A 17,468-nucleotide genomic window follows, 5' to 3' on the forward strand; every position below is an offset into this window, starting at 1 on the left:
AAACAATGCGGGAGTATCGATATCTACGAGAATATTCGCGAATGCATGCGAGGGAAGATTAGATAATTAGAAACCGGTTACTCCGAGGGAGCATAAAGAGAGAGAGAGAGAGGGGGAGAGAGAGGGAGAGAGGGAGAGAGAGAGAGAGAGAGAGAAAGAGAGAGAGAGAGAGAAAGAGAGAGAGAGAGAGAGCGAGGCAAAATTTTCACGCATGATAATTCCATCACGACGAAGTTTGCTTTCGCGATACTTTGACGAAATGAGAATTTAAGCTTTCTTTGTTAGAAGCGCAGGTAAAAACGCATATATTGATAACTGCGGTCGCGATATTCAAAGGCACGCGAGCGAGGATACCTCAAGCTCGACGTGCGCTGGCGCAATTTCTGCGTGCATTATACGCTACTCGAGACAGTAGGGATCGTAATGAATGGACAATATTGCCAAATAATTGTACAGCCTGTTTTGGAAATAAAAGAAAAGTAACCAACGGTATCGTCATTTTTGCGTATGAATATATTTTACACGGTCAATTGAATATTGTCAAATAATTGTCGTTAAATAATTCTGCGGCCCGCTTGAAAAATGAAAATAAAGCAACTGATGACGGTATCGCGTTTGTAAACATGAATATCTCTTATTCAAATGAACATCAAAAAAGAATCATTCGGTATTTTAAATCTCGTATGCAATGCAGGCTATCGATCAAGTAATCCCCTGATTGTTTCGAGCAATGTATTTTATTCAACACAACACAGTCACAAACACACACATGCAAGAATCTATTTGCAATTTGCATTGACTCGAACGATATTTTTTAGTCCCACATCTGTCAGAATTTTGTTTCTCTTTTTATTTTGACTCACCGAAACGACTTGCAGTCAGAGCCGGCCACGTTCCGCTTCAACTCTGTAACAAAAAATTCACATTCGTTCATTAAATTTGACCAACGAGTGCGGGTGAGTAAAAAAGTAATTTACCCTCTGCGATCGTAATTCAAGTCTAGTCGGAAATTATATCCCAGCTCTAGATCACCAAGGGTCAAACAGAGGACTATAGTAAACTTGTAAACTTACCTTCAAGCCGACTCTGCTTGGCCCGAACCGGATCCTCCGGTACGGCATCCGCGTCCGCCGGATTGCTGTTGCTTTCCGCAATAACTGAAACAGAAAAATAATTTTCCCGGTTAATAACCTGCGGTAGAGAGAGAATATCTTTGATCGGGACGAATCGAAAATACGGAAACATTTTGATAAGGAATTTTTATCTTTATATTTTTGTTCCAACATTGAAAATTTAAATGAGACTTGAAGCTTTCAAGAGAGCTGATGAGGAACAAGTTGCAAAAGCAAAGATTTTAAAGGGTTTAACACAGATGTGTAAAAAATTTGTAAACTTTACCTTCCGGCCGACCCTGCTCTGTCCGAACCAAATCCTCCGGTGCGGCATCCGCGTCCACCGGACTTGCTTCCCGCAACGTCTGGAACAAAAATTTAGCGTTCCTGGTTGGTAAGCTGCGATAGAGAAAGAATGTTTGGTCGGGATGAGTGGAGAATATTCGCTACGATTGTTTTTCTTCATTGACATTGAAAGTCTAGATAGGAGCTCTTGAAAGAGCTGACGAAAAATAATGACAACAAGGAGCGGAGACAACAGTTGTGTGCTCTCGAAAATACTCTTTTACGAATGGACATTTAAATTTAGACCCGTAATGAGAGTAAACAGACTTGAAAGAAGCGCTGATCGAAAACAAAAAAGATCGCAGTCTAAGAAGCGGTATGACGTTGAATATTCTACACAAGACCGGTATATTCATACAGTTGGGAATTATTCAGAATGTTTGATTAAGAACATGATGAATTACAGATTCGCGGTCATGGACCGTTATCCGTCTCTGTCTGGATCAATATCTCTTGTATACAACAACGCAATAAATAGATAGACAGACAGAGATTAACGAGAGTAATTGCATATTCATAAAGTCATGGTTACTAGTCGGATGATGACGGATTGTGAGTTCGCGCCGAGCGCGAAATTCCGACTTCTTATTCCCGGAAAATTCGTCAAACGTCCGCTCTCGTTATCGAAGATCTCCCGCATAATATATAATTCCACATACCTGGAAACGTGACGTATTGCTACCAGCGTCCTACTTCCCAGCTGCTGGAGTCCTTCGGATTTCACTCGCTCACGTTAATGCCGATATTCGCGATTCGACCGTGTGGTTAATCAACGCGATGCCGACGCGATGCCGATTGAGTATCTCGAGGACCGACGAGATACATTTCTTTTAATTACACGAGACGGAAGTGATGAGTGCGTCCCGCACGGCTGCTGTTGATGGAATGAGGTCAAATACACGAGGTGCGCAAGTATTATACTACGAAGGGCAAAAAGTGTCGTCGCTCGTGAGTCGATCAACACAATCGGCGCGATGTAAACATTGCGAGCCTCGGTGGCGGTTGAAGCAAGAGAGACTTGCCCTTGAGCGTCTCTTCTTTTCTCGAAGGTTCCGGAACGACAAGGGGAATGCGAGGAGGCCTTTCAGCTGTACGCGACATTGATGCACTCTATTTATTGATTGCTGAAAATAAAAAAATTACTCTGTCGAAGCATCGGACATTTGTTAGCTTTATGTTAATTAAAGAGGAATATATACGATTAGAAAATGTGTTAGTAACTAATTGTATAGAGTGTAAGTTGTTGTGACGCCGTTTTCGGAGAATAATTAAAGGTCATGGTAGCGTTAAATAATGGAATTTCATCCCATGCGAATTTAGTCTCGTTCTTATTAAATGTTAGTCCTGCATAAAATGTCGTATTTAAAAGTATTGTTTCGCGTTCACGAGATTTTGTCGTGATTTCTACTTTGCGGGAATCTCAGATTGGATCACGGGCCAATACTTTTCAATGCGATGGGGAATAGAACGTGAAAATCTTGTATGCCTCTGAATCCGAAAACGGTTAGGAGAAGAAGTGAATATTTTTCAATATGAAAGTTCGCATTTCAAAATTATCGATTGCGATTGAATACAAGGCATATTTGAAACGAATTGAATCCTTATTAATGCGAAGCATTTACTACTGCCATCTCGCATTTAGCGCGGTGAAATTTAATGGGAACTAGTACTTTTTAGTCCCTTTCTTCGGATCAGAAAGCAGAATTCAGACGTATTCAAAATGTCAATACTTTTTAATATGTTTCAGTTCGACGTTTTATACAGAGAGATTATCCGCTGCGTACAATAACTCTTCTACTTTTCATCTAATATTCAATGATGATAAATAACATTTAATTGCATTCGTTTGACTTTTTTTATTTCAAAAATAAAAAATATACAGGGTGTCCGGAATGTGATCATTATTATTTTGTGTGCTGGTAGAACTCGTTAGAACAATTAAAAAAGTCCTGTGCCATTTTACAATTTTTTCAATATTTATTCCGTAATTAATTAAAATGTGTAAACGAATGAGCGTACGAGAAAGCGACAGAACGGGCTCTGTATATAAGAAGATGGCTTACCTCGCGCGGCGAGAGGCAACCGTAAGCGACAAGAGACGTGCGCGCGCGACGAGGAGCGAGTGAACGCGAACGACGCGAGCGAGCGCAAGCGACAAGAGGCGGCCGCCCAGCTCTCTCTACGCGCTCATTGGCTCATATGTTTCAATTAATAACTCGATAACTATTGCCAATTTGACAATAGGTCATTATTATGGTACATGACTTTTCTTCTCGGCTACACCCAATTTACCAGTACACAAAATATTAATAATCACATTCCGGACACCCTGTATACCAGGGTGAGATTTCACCCATGACAACATCAACGTGATTTTCTTTGATGCTTTTTTTAAAAATTCAAATATTTCGTCGACTCGCGGGATATTTATAATCGGAGTCTCGTCGCGTTAATTAACGTGCTCTTCCGAGCGGATCGAATGCTCACCGACGACCACTGTCAGTGCCACGAGCGAATGTCCGGAGCGGACGGGATGCTGAATTGAGAAACAGGACGAAGGGAACGGGGGACGCGGGCAACGATACATCATGCGTCTCCAGACATGTCAAATTGTTTATTATAGAGGAGATTTTGATACAGCAACATGTATTCGAAGATTTAACATTTAATACGTACTTTTATTTTCTCTGCTCCTTCCTTCTCCCTCCGCTCTTTTTAGACCATCAGGCATAGTCTGGCATAAAGATGGCAACTATAGTTGCAGCACGGACATAAACCGCCTGAAAATGGATGTAGCACGGACTTCCACCACATGAAAGTGAATGTACCATCGTAGTTCCCCTCTCAAAATGGATGCAAATGGCGTCCTTTCCCAGTGCGGAAAGTCGGTGTCGCAGAAAATGTCGTGTTGTCCGCTCTCAGGTTTCTCTTTGGTCAAACTCACTTAAATAAGGGGTCTACCGTATTCATTAGACCCGTTATTTAAAACCCCTTTTTTTAACGGGTCAATGAAGGATTTTCGCGGAATTATCAATAACGATTTTGTAATAACATCAAACAAACAACTGTCGTCAAGAAGATAATCAAGAGAAACATCATACGATAATCGATTTCGGCAGAAAAAAATAATCAATATCAAAATAATCAAGGCGACGTCCATCATATAATTACGTCCTTGAAAACATCAGCGGGAGAGCGCACCCTACAACGTGATCATCATTTCATAAACTTTCGAACCGTGGCTATTTAATGCAAGGTCGATCACCTTCTTCTCTAGCCTCCTCGATCGAAGCATTCCAAAACATTCGGTCGTCATAGAACTTACACAGAGTTTACTAGGTGCGAGGCGCTCCCGACTACGAGTGAGGGAAATCGGTCACGAATGTGTTTGAGACATCGCAGTCCGACGAACATTTCTATTATTTTACGTCGAATGGACCTGTGTTTGGTATTCAATACGGCCTACGAATGATCAGAAGAGGTGGGACTAGCAACCGCTACCACTCGGGAGCAATTTCGAGCGACTTGGGTCGTCGCGCTGGCGAGTCGTTGGACGAGGAATGCGCGCTGTAAATACGCGGAGCACGAATTATGGAGCCGGGGAATCGTCGTGGACGCGATCCCGGAAGTGTCTTCGGCAACGGTGGTAAGCGCACGTGTTTTCTCCACGAGGATCTCTCTTGACGAGCCGCGAGCACAGTGCGAGAAGCATGCACCAGAACCAGAGGAGGAAGAAGAAGCGAGTGAATTACGGCGTGCGGGCGGTCGAGGTGATTCGCGGTGCGAAAGGCTTCGGCTTCACGATATCGGGCCAACAGCCATGCATACTGAGCTGCATCGTGCAGGGCAGCCCAGCAGAGAACGCTGGCCTGCGTGCTGGCGACTACCTGGTGGCTGTCAACGGTCACAATGTCAGCAAAGTACCGCACGACGACGTGGTGCAGCTGATAGGCAACTCCAAGGGTGTGCTACGACTGCAAATAGCTGAGAATTACTATTCTGATTCATCCGATGAAGAAGGTCTGGCTACTGTGAGATCCAAGCCCAAGTATGCTCACAAACCTCGTGCCACTAACGCTGGTGCTCTGCAGTTGCAATGCAGAGTGGCAAAGGTAGTGAGGGATTTGCAGAGCGGAGCTATGTTTCATGCAGTTGGCTCTAGCACAATGTCGGAGAATAAGGATCATTATGGTTACTCTGGCCTACACTATCGCTGGAACATGACGAGTCCTTTGCCACCGCCACCTCCTCCGGTGTCGCACAAACGTGATTCTGAGAAAATCGTTCATAGAACAGTTGTTGGTTATCTCGGTACCATTGATATACCGAATCAGTTGCACTCGTCGTGTATGATGCAGGTATGTTTGTATTTAATTATTACAATTGCAAAATCTTTTAATTGTTTCCATTATGATTCTCTACTTATTGCAATTATTAAAATTCTTAAATTAAGTTATCTTATTTAATTCAATCAAGTACACAATGTGATCTTTCATCTGATGTTATTGTTGCAGGTTTTGAGAAAATGTATCAAAAGACTGAAGGCGGAAAAGAGAAACCCGACGACTGTTCTTCTCACAATTCATGTTGCCAATATCAAGCTCACTAATTCGGAGAATCGTGTCATCGCGGAATATCCCTCTTATCGAATAATATTTTGTAACTCTTTCTCCGAACAAGATAAGCAGTATTTTGGTATATTGACTAAATCCATGAGAGATACGGACGACATCGTCTCCAACTCGTGTCACGTCTTTACTATTTATTATAAGTTAATCGATCACCAAGTGCATTCTAGTGCGTGCAATGTGTTCGGATTTACGTGCACCAAGTCGTCCGAACTGAATGTTTGTCAAGAGTTCCCCGATAGCTGTACAAATCTTATCGGTGCCATACAAACATTGTACATATCGGATTGCACGAATGGCGAGACGAACCCTTACAACGAAGCGCGCATACGTTTGGACGCCGCTTCGCCTCAGCCAAGTAACGTTAGCACATCGACTGCTCATTCCAGCAACAGTGATTCCGGGATTGGTTTTAAGGATGATTATGGCAGCTGCTCAGGCAAGAACACGGCGAACGACTGCGGACGAAGAAGACAGTGCCCCTCCAATATGCAATATAGGGTAATTCTGGAATTTATGATTCCTATAAATTTACTATCTATGTAAAAAGAATGGGCAATGTTAACACACGATTGCCAATACATGTTTGATATATCATCTACGATACATTCATCACATGTAAAATAAACGTAAAATGTATCACCGGCCTTTACTCAATGAACAATTTTTATCTTTCTCCGGCTTCTCAGGAGAGATAAAGATTTTCTGCACTTATATGAGTCAGATTTCATTTCTGCTGTTTTGAACTACGCAGTCGCGTCTTAATATTTTTGGTAAAATTATTTGGAGTAAGCTGGTATATACGTACAGCTTTATAAATTAAAACAACTCTTATCGAGTATTTAATATAAAAAAAAAAGAAATAAATGATAGATAATAAATCTCCGGCTACTGAACGTTTTATTCTATTTGAATTAATCGAAACCAGCTCACTGCTCGTCCTGATTAATCCTGTCGCGCTACTGATTGTATTTTGCCTAACAAAAGATCGCTTTTCAGAACGTAACCGCGCGGACATCTCGGGAGTCCATCAGCGAGGCAGCGGGGCACCGGCTGGCGGTTCGCGCGACGTCGGAAGTACGGTGGAACAAGGAACTAAAATTCGACCCGGCTAAAGGTAAAGCCAGCATGACACACGCCGAAACGCGCGATGTGCGTTTCACGCCGCGTCGTAATTCGCGTCTCTTCACGTACTCGCTTTCGGCCGTCAGACGGTCACGAGTAACAATGGAGAACGGTGGGGAACTACTACGAGGGCACGCGTTTCAGAGATGCGGTTGACGGTGGGGAATAGTGGGGGCACGACCACCACCTGCGTCCCTGCGGGAACATCTGCCCCTGTAGCAGCGGCGGTAACGACGACGGCGGTACGAGGCTGCGCTTTGGCCAGTACGTCCGTTGGTTCCCTCGCGTCGGTTTGCACCACGGCGATGCTCGACGGTATCGAGGACGACACCGCCGAATCGTCCAGGACAACGTCATCCACGGAGAAGACGAAGCAGCGATTCACGGACGCGATCAACAACAAGCTCAGCCCGAAAGTGTACTGCGGTCAGGTGACCAAGTCGTTGGTGCACAGCCTGGAGGACGTGAACTCCAGCATGGAGTACGCGCGACCCTTCTGTCACTCGTACACTGGCAAGCAGGACAAGCCGCGGCCTTGGGGAAGCCTGCAGGAGATACGGAATCTCGGCAACAGCGTCTCGGACAATTGCATAGTGAGTCTTCAGCAGTCATCCTCTTCAGCTCTTGAACCACTTGTGTGTTTATTTTGTTTTCTAGCTATTACTGTTAATTCTAGTTTTGCTGTTAGTTCTTAGATTATTATGGGCTCGCGTCTCGGGCTTAAATTGCTTGACCTACGGGTAGCGTTACGATGAAGTGGCCTGTTCTTTTTGGAAAGATTAGGGTGCATTTTCGGAACTTGAAAAGAAACAGATATACGGTTGAGGCTTGATGAAAGAAAAAGGAAGAGGGGTGGCATCGTACGCAGCGAAGAGGAGCATATTAAAGATATTGAGACTTTTTTCATCTCCGCGCGCTTTTGGTGCATCGCTGTGCTAACTTTCGTTGAGAGAGAAACATTGAAACTAACTTAGAATCTTTCGAATATACTAATATTAACGATGGCAAAGTTTTATTGATTTTACGTTTATGCTTCTAAATATCTCCCCCTCCTTTTTCTCTCTTTAAGGAAAAACAATATCCTCTTTGAATCACTTCCAGAAGCATGCGTTGATAATGCTCTAACGTCCCACAGGATTTTTCGTCGCCTTTGAACGACTTCCGGTTTCTCTCGTGTACACATTATTCAAGCCGCGTCATCGTTTCCTGCCTCTGATTCGCGCGTACACAGGCGAGGGTCAGGCGAAAACGAAATAACCAGAAACCAGATCGGTGTGCGTGTGTGCCTCCGTGAACGCGTTCCCGCGTCGCAACACGTTACGCCACACGCTGTCCTCGCATACTCGTTTACTTTATTCGGCATGTACGTGCTTCTACGTGTCTCCTGCTTCTAGGAATGGAATTACAATAATAAGGTCGCGACGTGCTACGAACCCCCGTCGAGTCGTCGAAATCGCGCCGTAGAAATTCGTCGTTCGTACAGGAAGCCCCGATGTGGTCGCGTGTTTCCTCTCGCCTGCAGAATCTCGGACGAGTTCGAAGTCAGTGTCTTTTAGTAAGAGTCAACTGGTAAGCCACTGCTGCGGCCGTTCCCTTTCCAATTTTCTCCACGGAGCGTATCCCGATGCGAATGAGCCTCAACACGTGAAATCTTCTTTCAGACCTAACAGAAAAGTAAGAAAAGAGTAGGAAGAATGTTCGTAGAGGATAACAAGAGGATCGTAAACGTTGAAGTTCGATTTGCAACTGTCGTTACGTGGCCGCTGACACCGCTCGAGCCGTGAAACGCTTTTGCTTGAATTGCACCGACAATAACGGAGCCGAAAATAGCTCCCGACAACTGCGTCGCGAGCACGGTAACGTTCGTGATGATATTAAAAAGGAACGTTCCCGCGAGAGAGCTAAGGGGTTCATACGCACGGCGTATTCATACACTTAGGTGCACGAATAGATCTTACAACGATAGACGCAGGATCGGACGGTTCGCTGTCTTTTCTCGTTATGATGAGCTCATCCGTTCATTATTCGGTGGTCACTGTAGAATCCTGGGATGAGCCTTCAGAAGGCAGATAGATGTTGGTAGGATCGATTCTGTGTCAGCAGCACGTATCACTTAAGGTGCCGCAGATGTGACTGGCTGACACAGCCAGATTAGTCCAGCCTTCGTTTACCTGTCTTCTTCAGGCTCAATCCGGTATATTATAGAGCTCACTGGGGATACATTCAAGAAGCCCGAGGATCAGCTGTCGCGTCTCATCGGGCAACTCTCCGCATGCGGCCCTGCGTAGATGTTAAAACGAGGTTGAGTGGCAGAGTCTGGGGGAGACAGAGAGGGAAAGGCCGTGTGACGCGCTGGTGGATGGTAGTAGTGCGAACATCAGTGGTGGTGTGACTGTGGGAGCGGAAGAGGCGCGGGGGGGAAGTGGGGTCGGCGATGAGAATGAATCAGTCGCACAGCGAGCGAGGGAGAAGGACGGCAGGAGGAGAAGAGGAGGGGGAGGAGGAAGGGAAGTGGGCCTTGTTCGACGTAAAGTGGCCTAGCCTGGCGAGAACGCGGTAGTAGTAACTGTGCGAGGCGCACGTTGTGTATGCGGTCGCGTCACGATGATCACGAGCGGCGCGTTCGGAGTATTCGTGGCCGTCGTCGTCGTCGTCGTCGTCGTCGTCGTCGTCATCGTCAGCAGCTCGTAGAGCACGTTGGTGCGGGCACGTCACGTCATATCACACGTCACCTCGCATCGCGCCGCGTTCCGTCGCGCAGATCCTGTCAGCAGCGAATGTGATCGCTCGCTTTCATCGCTCGCGTCGTTGGGAAGCGCACAGCAACGGCGATGCCCGGCGGCCGTCTTGCTGGGCGGAGTCCTCGTTACCCGAGCGAATTGCCCGTTTAGCTCTTGCAGTCGTCGTCGTCGTCGTCATCGTCATCGTCATCTTCCTCCTTCTCCTCGTTGTCGTCCTTGCCGCCGTCCTCCTCCTTGCCGTTGTTGCTCGCGCGACTTTACCTATTTTGCGTCAAAGTATGCGAACGCGTTACGCACACAAACGCGCGTCCCAAGAGGCTGATAAATGACACCGCTGCCGCTGCCGCTGTGAGAACGTACTCGGGCCGCGCGAATCGTGACATGGAAGCGAAATCGGTAGGTAGAGAAGAAGAAACGGGAGGGTTTACTCGTGGAACGTTCTGCGCGCAGGATGTATATATATTTGCCCGCCGTCGTCGCGTCGGTTCCTCGATGAGACGCATTACCTCGGCGAATTCGGAGCAGATTTGTGCGCGCTTAAAGGGGTAAACTGTGTCGTCATTCGTCGCAATTACCGCACGTCGGCCTGGTGCGCTTTCGTCCGACGTAAACACCTTTCCTTCTTCCGCGGTTCTCCGAAAGGATTAGCATTCTATCAACCGCGCACAGGATGCCCTTGTTCTGCCGCATTAAATTCGACATCCCGCGTTATTAGATGAGCAAGTAGTAAAGTGAACACAGGAGAGGTCGATGTTAATCTAATTCAAGTGCGCGCGTCTCCCAATGAGCAGCCGCTTTATGAATCAGACGCAACGCAGGACGAAAGCGTCGCAAGTAAGTAGCGAGCGAAAAGGACGCGGAGCGCGATTTTAATTCAGCTAATTGACTCGGAATCGGCTTGATTCGATTGTTCATTCGGTGGTGCTTACGGCGCTTTGGGTGCTACAGTCATGACGTAGGCATTTCCTTAATTATTGGTAATTATGAGCTTCAAACCTCGTGAGATCATGAGACGACGAGTCATATTTATCATCGTTTAAACCGCATTCCCCGAATTGACTGATATACAGACAGTTTTCGACTTACTCTGGATTGTCCGGAAGAAGGAAAGAAAAAGAATAAGAGAGAGGGAGAGAGAGAGAGAGAGATTATTATTCCTACTTATTCTAATTTCTCGCCAATGATGTTCTCAAGTTTACTCGCTTCACTTACATAATATCAATTGAAAGAAAAAATCGTGCGTGAGAGGCTGAAATATTGCGCATTAGCTGGAAGAATATGAGGAAGGAGGATGGGAAAACGGAGCACGCGAAAGGTGAGCGATCCAAGAAAGCGTTTTCTCATAACGCGCACCTGTTGCGCGCGCGGCAGGTGTGGAACTGTAAAGGTTCGAGATAGAAATGCGCAGGAATAAATATCGGGATGTCGTTTGGTTGGAAGTTGGACTCAGTTTCACAAGTCGAACGATGGACAGATAACTTTGCGCACACGATGGAAACGTTGCTTGTTGTGTGCGTCAGAAAGGAAATTGAATTGAATATAAAACTGAATTAAAAATTAAAATAAAAATTAAATTGAATATAAAACGAAATTAGATTGAATGTAAAACTGAATATACAAGATAAGATTTCTCCCTCTTTTATTCGTTATTTCTACTTTTTCTATTGTCCTCTACTTTCCTCTTCTGTCTCCCATTTATGTACTTACTTGCAGCAATATATTCACTCACCTTGAGATAATCACGGCAGCATTTTTTGCTCAATCTAATCAGTTGAATGTATGTGTTTGTTGCAGCATGGTAGCACGGAGTCTTGCGACAAGAACAATGACTGCAAAGGGGTACACATGTGGGCGAATGGATTTGAAAAACTTTTGGACGATCCAAAGGGCTTGCAAACATTCGCTGTGAGTACTTTTATGCGGTCTCTTTTATATCAGTTAAATATTATATACATGTATATATAATATACATATCGTACGAGTATTATGCAACTATATTAAATTTATCGTTTTCATTCAAGGAGTTCCTCAAGAAGGAGTTTAGTCATGAAAACATATATTTTTGGGCTGCTTGTGAGAGATATAAAGATACTAAAGACGCTGCTACGCGGCATCGATTAGCCTGTCAGATATACCAACGTCATCTGTCGAGTACAGCCGCCGAGCCAGTAAACGTGGATAGTCATGCATCGGGACAGATTACTCAGGAACTGCTCGACGAAGCACCTGCGGATCTATTTTTACAAGTATGTGTCACTACACTAAAATCCTACGCACTACTATTAATTACGCGTATACTGTGTTAAGTCACATTGCATTTAGCGCTCATTTCTAACGAAAGCGTTATTATGTTACATTCTCAAGGCTTTTAAAATATTACTTGTTTCCAGTGAATCGATGATACTTTTTGAGGATATATTCTACTACTGTACTTTTTTATTATAAATTTTTATTATAAAGTTGAATCAACAAATAATTGTAATTCGACCAACGTTTTTTATCGTTCCAGGCCCAGAAACAAGTATTCAATTTGATGAAGTTCGACAGTTACCCGAGATTCCTACGATCGGAACTTTATCGTGCCTGCTTGGAGGCAGGTACCGCCATAGTTAATACGGAAGACTGTGATCTACATCTTACGAGTTCGCCTAGTGTAAAGTTGAAGAAAAGCCACTCCGATGCGGAAGATCGTTGTCGAAAGTCGATTCTTCCTTGGAACAGAAAGAACAGGTAAGCTATTTGCGAATTTGTATGTTTGTTCAGGAAAATACCCTCGAATATATTCAAGGAGAATAAAACGTATATTTCGTCTCATATTTTCAGATCTAAGTCGAAAGATCGCGGCGAAACCGAATACAACAAAGTCCCCAGTCGAAGTGAGACTATATATAAGAGCTTTACAGCTATTAAAAGAGAAACAGAAGGCAACAATAATGAAGACAGCGTGTCGATATCTAGCAGTCGATCATCGTTAGCGTCGTGGGATTTGGCACTGCGGCAGTCGTTCAACAAACATGTAAGCATCATTCAGCTATACATATATTTACGAAGATATTTAGTTTGACTAATTGCTAGAGTTTGCTTTACACATTAATAAAATTTCCTCTATCTATGTTTGAGAGTAAATTTCTATGATAAGTCTTCCTCATTATTTTTTGAGTTATTAGTTGTCAATGAGTGTGATGTGTGTCTGTAAAGTCTGCTACCGTAGAGAATGCGATTAGTCAGACTTACATATTTCTTGAGAAGGTTGTTATTGTTATTATACAATAATCGGGTGAAAGAGTAGTATATATGTCGCATTAATCCATAAACTATACATTAGCTGCTCTGTAGAGTATTATAATATTGGTAGATCCAATTTGTTGCTATAAAACTTTTTGGCTATGCATCTCTTGTTGAAGATATTCCAAAAATACATTATGTAGACGTTTAACAACAAGTTCTTCAGGAAAAAGAATGAAGATTCTATCAAATCTCTTCAGTCACATTGATTTCTTGATATTTTTAAAAAAATAATATATTGAGATCTTTTTTTATAATTGTCAAACGATAGTTGACAATCTTCTTGATCAGATCTTGATAGATCTTGAAGTGTACATGTCAATTTGAACATATATTTAAACGAGTGTGTGCGCGTGTGCTTGTAGTCTGTATCGTCCTGCGAAGGACAAGCGAACGATAAGAAAGAAGCTCGCAACAAATGTACGGGATTGTGTCGAGTAATATTGCCTGATGGGTCCACTACAGTAGTGACGACTAGCCAAACCGACAGCATTAAAGACGTCGTTACCCGTCTCCTTGATAAGAGAGCTCTACGATATATTAACTATGACGTACTGATACTAGCGACAGATGAGGTTTGTGCTGCCTGTTACTCGTTAAATGCATGCTGAAAGTAGAATTTTTACGGAATGTCGTAGAGATGCATTTGAATATGGCGAACTGTAGTGATTTTTACTTAACTTGGTGGAGGAAGAAACCAAAATTGTTTTTTCTTTGCATTATATTTACATTTTAAGTCAGAAATGTTACTTGCTATTTACATATATGCTATACTTTTAATTCGCTATTTAATCGTGAATTAATCTTTATATCATTTAATAGTAGTACACTAATATATCGATATTATGATATATATTAATGCTCTAAAATACAATAGTTATATAGTAAAGTAAATGTTGTTGTTTGCAGATGGTAGACACAAAATGTCCTTCATCAGTATTAGCAAGTCAAGAAGTGGAAGTCGTTCTCACGAAGGTTCTGAAGGTGGAATTACCTTCGCGAAGAATAATAAGCATTATCGCACATAAGGGTAAAACGCTGAAGGATGTCTTGAGGCCTCTTCTAAATAAATACGGTTTTAATTTAGATTTAATTAGTATTTGGAGCGAGGGTCATTGTGTTCCTATGGACGTTATGGCCATCAATGCTCCTACACGACTTATTATAATGGCGAATGAGGAAGGTTAGTGTATTTCATACACACATACACACATATAAATCAATAAAAATTCATTAGATAAACATACAATAGATAAAAATGCAAAACAAAGTCATAATTTAAGCTTCAATAAAAATTTTATTCTTACAGATTTTCAACGGGAGTTGCATACTGCCAAGTATCTGGACGAATTACCACACGCACAACCAACTTTGGATGAAATTACCAATAAAGTATTCGAAGAACTCTTGGTTGGAAAGAGTAGGAATAAATATCAGTATAGCGAAGGGTCATGTAAGGTAAGATAACCGAATACCGAAAGGATATAATAAAATGTGTGTACAATTTCATATATACTGTTATTTTTAATATCATTTATATTATTTCATGTAGTCTGATGATCAGCGCTCGGAAGGATCTTCCATATTGTCCAGTAAATTTTTCCTTCGCGATTCAACGATTCACGGAAAGAAGAAGGTAAGGCACGCACGTATATATCGAATATATATGTTTTTACAAATTAAAACTTTTGTGACCTTAATGTAACCATTTATTTTCAATTTTTCTTGATTCAAGGCAAAATCTAAATGTTGCAATACAAGCGAGAAAGGTAATACGAATGATTGCATACACGAGGGAGCGCCTGTTAAATCTCAGCCTCCATTGATCGCAAAGTGGCGTAACGGTGTGAAATTGCAGCTTCCAGGCAGATTCGACGGAGATGGTAAGAATAATATTTTTCTCTTCTGACTTTATCCAACAATCTTCATGAATCTAATCTAATCTTAAAAGTGTAAATAAATTATGGGATTCTCTTACTTAGTCTTACTAAAACAGTCATGATTACTTTTCTTTGCAGATTTATACGAGGGACTGAAAAGAGCACAAAGATCCAGACTGGAGGACCAGAGAGGAACGGAAATCAATTTCGAGTTACCGGACTTTTTAAAGGTACAATTGCACGTATATTATAATATGTGGTGTTTGGTCTATCTTAACATATTGAAAGTTGGTAGCAGTAGAGAGCATTACGTGTGCATAAACATAAAGTTCTTAAGATCTCTATATCATATACGTTTCGACTCTTAAAGCTATGAAATTACTGATCAGAACAAGGAGAATGGGAAACCGTCGGATTGTAACAAGATGCGAAGAAGTCGAGTAGTATCGGCCAATTGCGAGGGTACCACGAAGTTTTACGATTCTAACGAAGATAAGCAAAGCTGCAGCAGCGGATACGAGTATCCCGCGCACGTGACAAACGGAGGTGGTGTGAATGAACGATTCTCGGCCCTGGTTAATATTACGGAGCCTCTGAGTAAGTGCCTCGATAGCTCGTTCACCTTAGACGGCGATAGAACGTTAGTGGATGGAGATCAGACGGTCATAGAGAACGGTACGAGTCCCCAATCGAAGACTCTACACTCAGGAAGTTACGGTGCGGACGCGTCTCGCGCGAAATTACCCAAACCTCCGCCGTTACCGCCGAAGCCGAAAAATCTCGTCGTGAATGTAGTGAAGAGCGGTTACATCATGTCCCCGAAATCCTTACAGAGGTCTAATCATGTGATCGAATGAAGCAATGGAAGCTTGTAGTATTTCATTGTAGAAAGAAAGAGATATTTTTCGCTTAGTATTTCGCGCGATGTTGCACGATCGATCATTCATACGCCGTAACGTAAAGTATCGTCGTGCGAATCACATTTGCATCGTTCGACAGGCAGAGATGTCTATTTCATGGCGTGCAAGTTCACAACTTGAGCGAAAGATATGTTAGGAATGATTAGTCGCATTCTCTTCCATTACGCATTTATATTCACATTCCGCAATTTAGATTTTAACAGAAACATTCTGTCCTGTCTATGCCTTAAATATTAGGTGATACATTAACCGCGCGCGATATATATATATATATATATATTTTTTTTTTATATATATGCCGAATTTTTACTGTCAAGAGCCGTCTTGACTACAGAGAAACGAGAAATGTGTCCAGGTGACGACAATTCATGCGCTTATTAGAAGATTACATAGGAACAGATTTTAATAAAAAAGAAAGTTCCAAAAGTTGAAACGCAGTAGAATAGATTAAAAAGAAGAGGTATGTTTCCGCAGTATTCTAAATAACTTTATCGACATACACGAAATTTATCGTCCTGTAGAGTAATTTTCATTAAGTTATCGCATTATGCACGCCGGAGAGTTACGCGTGCATTGCTTTGTAACAACGAAGATATTCATTGCAGAAGATTACGCGAAGCAAATCATAACATGCTATTGTGACATGCTAATATATTGTATTACCTGATTACCTGAATTAAATTAACATATTTTATAAATTTTATGGAAAGAAAGGAACTTTATGACAATACTTCGACGTTGTGCTGTCTTTAATTATTTGGTGGAATTTGCTGTTGAGAGCGATCAAAGATGACAAACGTCTTTCTTGTGTTATTCCTTCCAATTTTACATGTACTATGTAACAAATACGATGATGTAACGAGATTCTAACAATTTTACGATGATGGACAATTTGCAACGCCAGTGATATTTAATGTACAAATATTATATACAAATATTGTACAGGTATTATACAAAAGAGATCACTAGTAAAAACGATTTTTCGCAGTGCTGCAAATATGGCATAGCCATTTTTTAACGTCACAGTAAAAACATAAAGTGCTCGTCGTTAGTGATTGCAAGTCATTGAGCAGCTACATGTAGAGACTTTGCAAACGAGAATATTAATATTTGGTGTCAGCATGTCGACAACTACAGGATTGTTTCTCTGGTAATACAATTGTTGAATCTTTCGTTATGTATTAAAAACTGATCACAGCATTGTAAATATATGACGTATTTATTACACACAGATATATAATATAAATATTAAATATATACTTATAATGCTGTGTGTTATATACATATTAAAAAGGAGCATTGTAACGTAGCTCCTGGTTGTAAGGGCGTTGACAACGAAGACAATGAATTTATAAATCTGCGACATAACATTCTTACTTCATATAAATCGATAAATAAATTATGTGAAAGTTTCGTTTTTTATAGAGTATAT

The 17,468-nt window shown here is 42.2% G+C and overlaps 1 protein-coding gene and 1 long non-coding RNA gene across 3 annotated transcripts; one reads left to right on the forward strand and one right to left on the reverse strand.

The window, feature by feature from the left end:
* Window positions 1-4,751: 4,751 nt before the first annotated feature.
* Window positions 4,752-17,465, forward strand: loco (regulator of G protein signaling family member locomotion defects). Of its 2 annotated transcripts, none has more exons than XM_011150837.3 (15): window positions 4,752-5,815; window positions 5,972-6,586; window positions 7,085-7,202; window positions 7,355-7,803; window positions 11,746-11,856; window positions 11,973-12,197; window positions 12,461-12,681; window positions 12,775-12,967; window positions 13,602-13,811; window positions 14,146-14,419; window positions 14,546-14,694; window positions 14,789-14,872; window positions 14,972-15,119; window positions 15,255-15,346; window positions 15,487-15,656. In XM_011150837.3, exons 1-15 carry the CDS (start codon window positions 5,168-5,170, stop codon window positions 15,490-15,492), a joined length of 3,543 nt encoding a protein of 1,180 aa, XP_011149139.1. In that variant the 5' UTR covers window positions 4,752-5,167; the 3' UTR covers window positions 15,493-15,656. The 2 variants fall into 2 exon arrangements, with proteins under 2 accessions (XP_011149139.1, XP_011148967.1); XM_011150665.3 differs by having other exon boundaries at window positions 4,755-5,815; window positions 15,506-17,465.
* On the reverse strand, window positions 8,206-9,930 carry LOC109504363 (uncharacterized). The gene is made up of 2 exons (XR_002163005.2): window positions 9,169-9,930; window positions 8,206-8,873 (listed from the first exon to the last, which is right to left on the reverse strand). It is a non-coding gene; the product is annotated as an uncharacterized LOC109504363 (long non-coding RNA).
* Window positions 17,466-17,468: the final 3 nt, after the last annotated feature.

This window comes from Harpegnathos saltator, unplaced genomic scaffold (assembly GCF_003227715.2).
Source record: "Harpegnathos saltator strain DR-91 unplaced genomic scaffold, Hsal_v8.6 scaffold695, whole genome shotgun sequence".
NCBI classification, from domain to species: domain Eukaryota; kingdom Metazoa; phylum Arthropoda; class Insecta; order Hymenoptera; family Formicidae; genus Harpegnathos; species Harpegnathos saltator.

Coding starts and splice junctions, on each gene's coding strand:
- loco (XM_011150665.3), top strand. CDS start 5,168: ATGCACCAGAACCAGAGGAGGAAGAAGAAGCGAGTGAATTACGGCGTG. Junction 14,420..14,545: donor TATAATGGCGAATGAGGAAG/GTTAGTGTATTT, acceptor TTATTCTTACAG/ATTTTCAACGGGAGTTGCAT. Junction 14,873..14,971: donor CGATTCACGGAAAGAAGAAG/GTAAGGCACGCA, acceptor TCTTGATTCAAG/GCAAAATCTAAATGTTGCAA.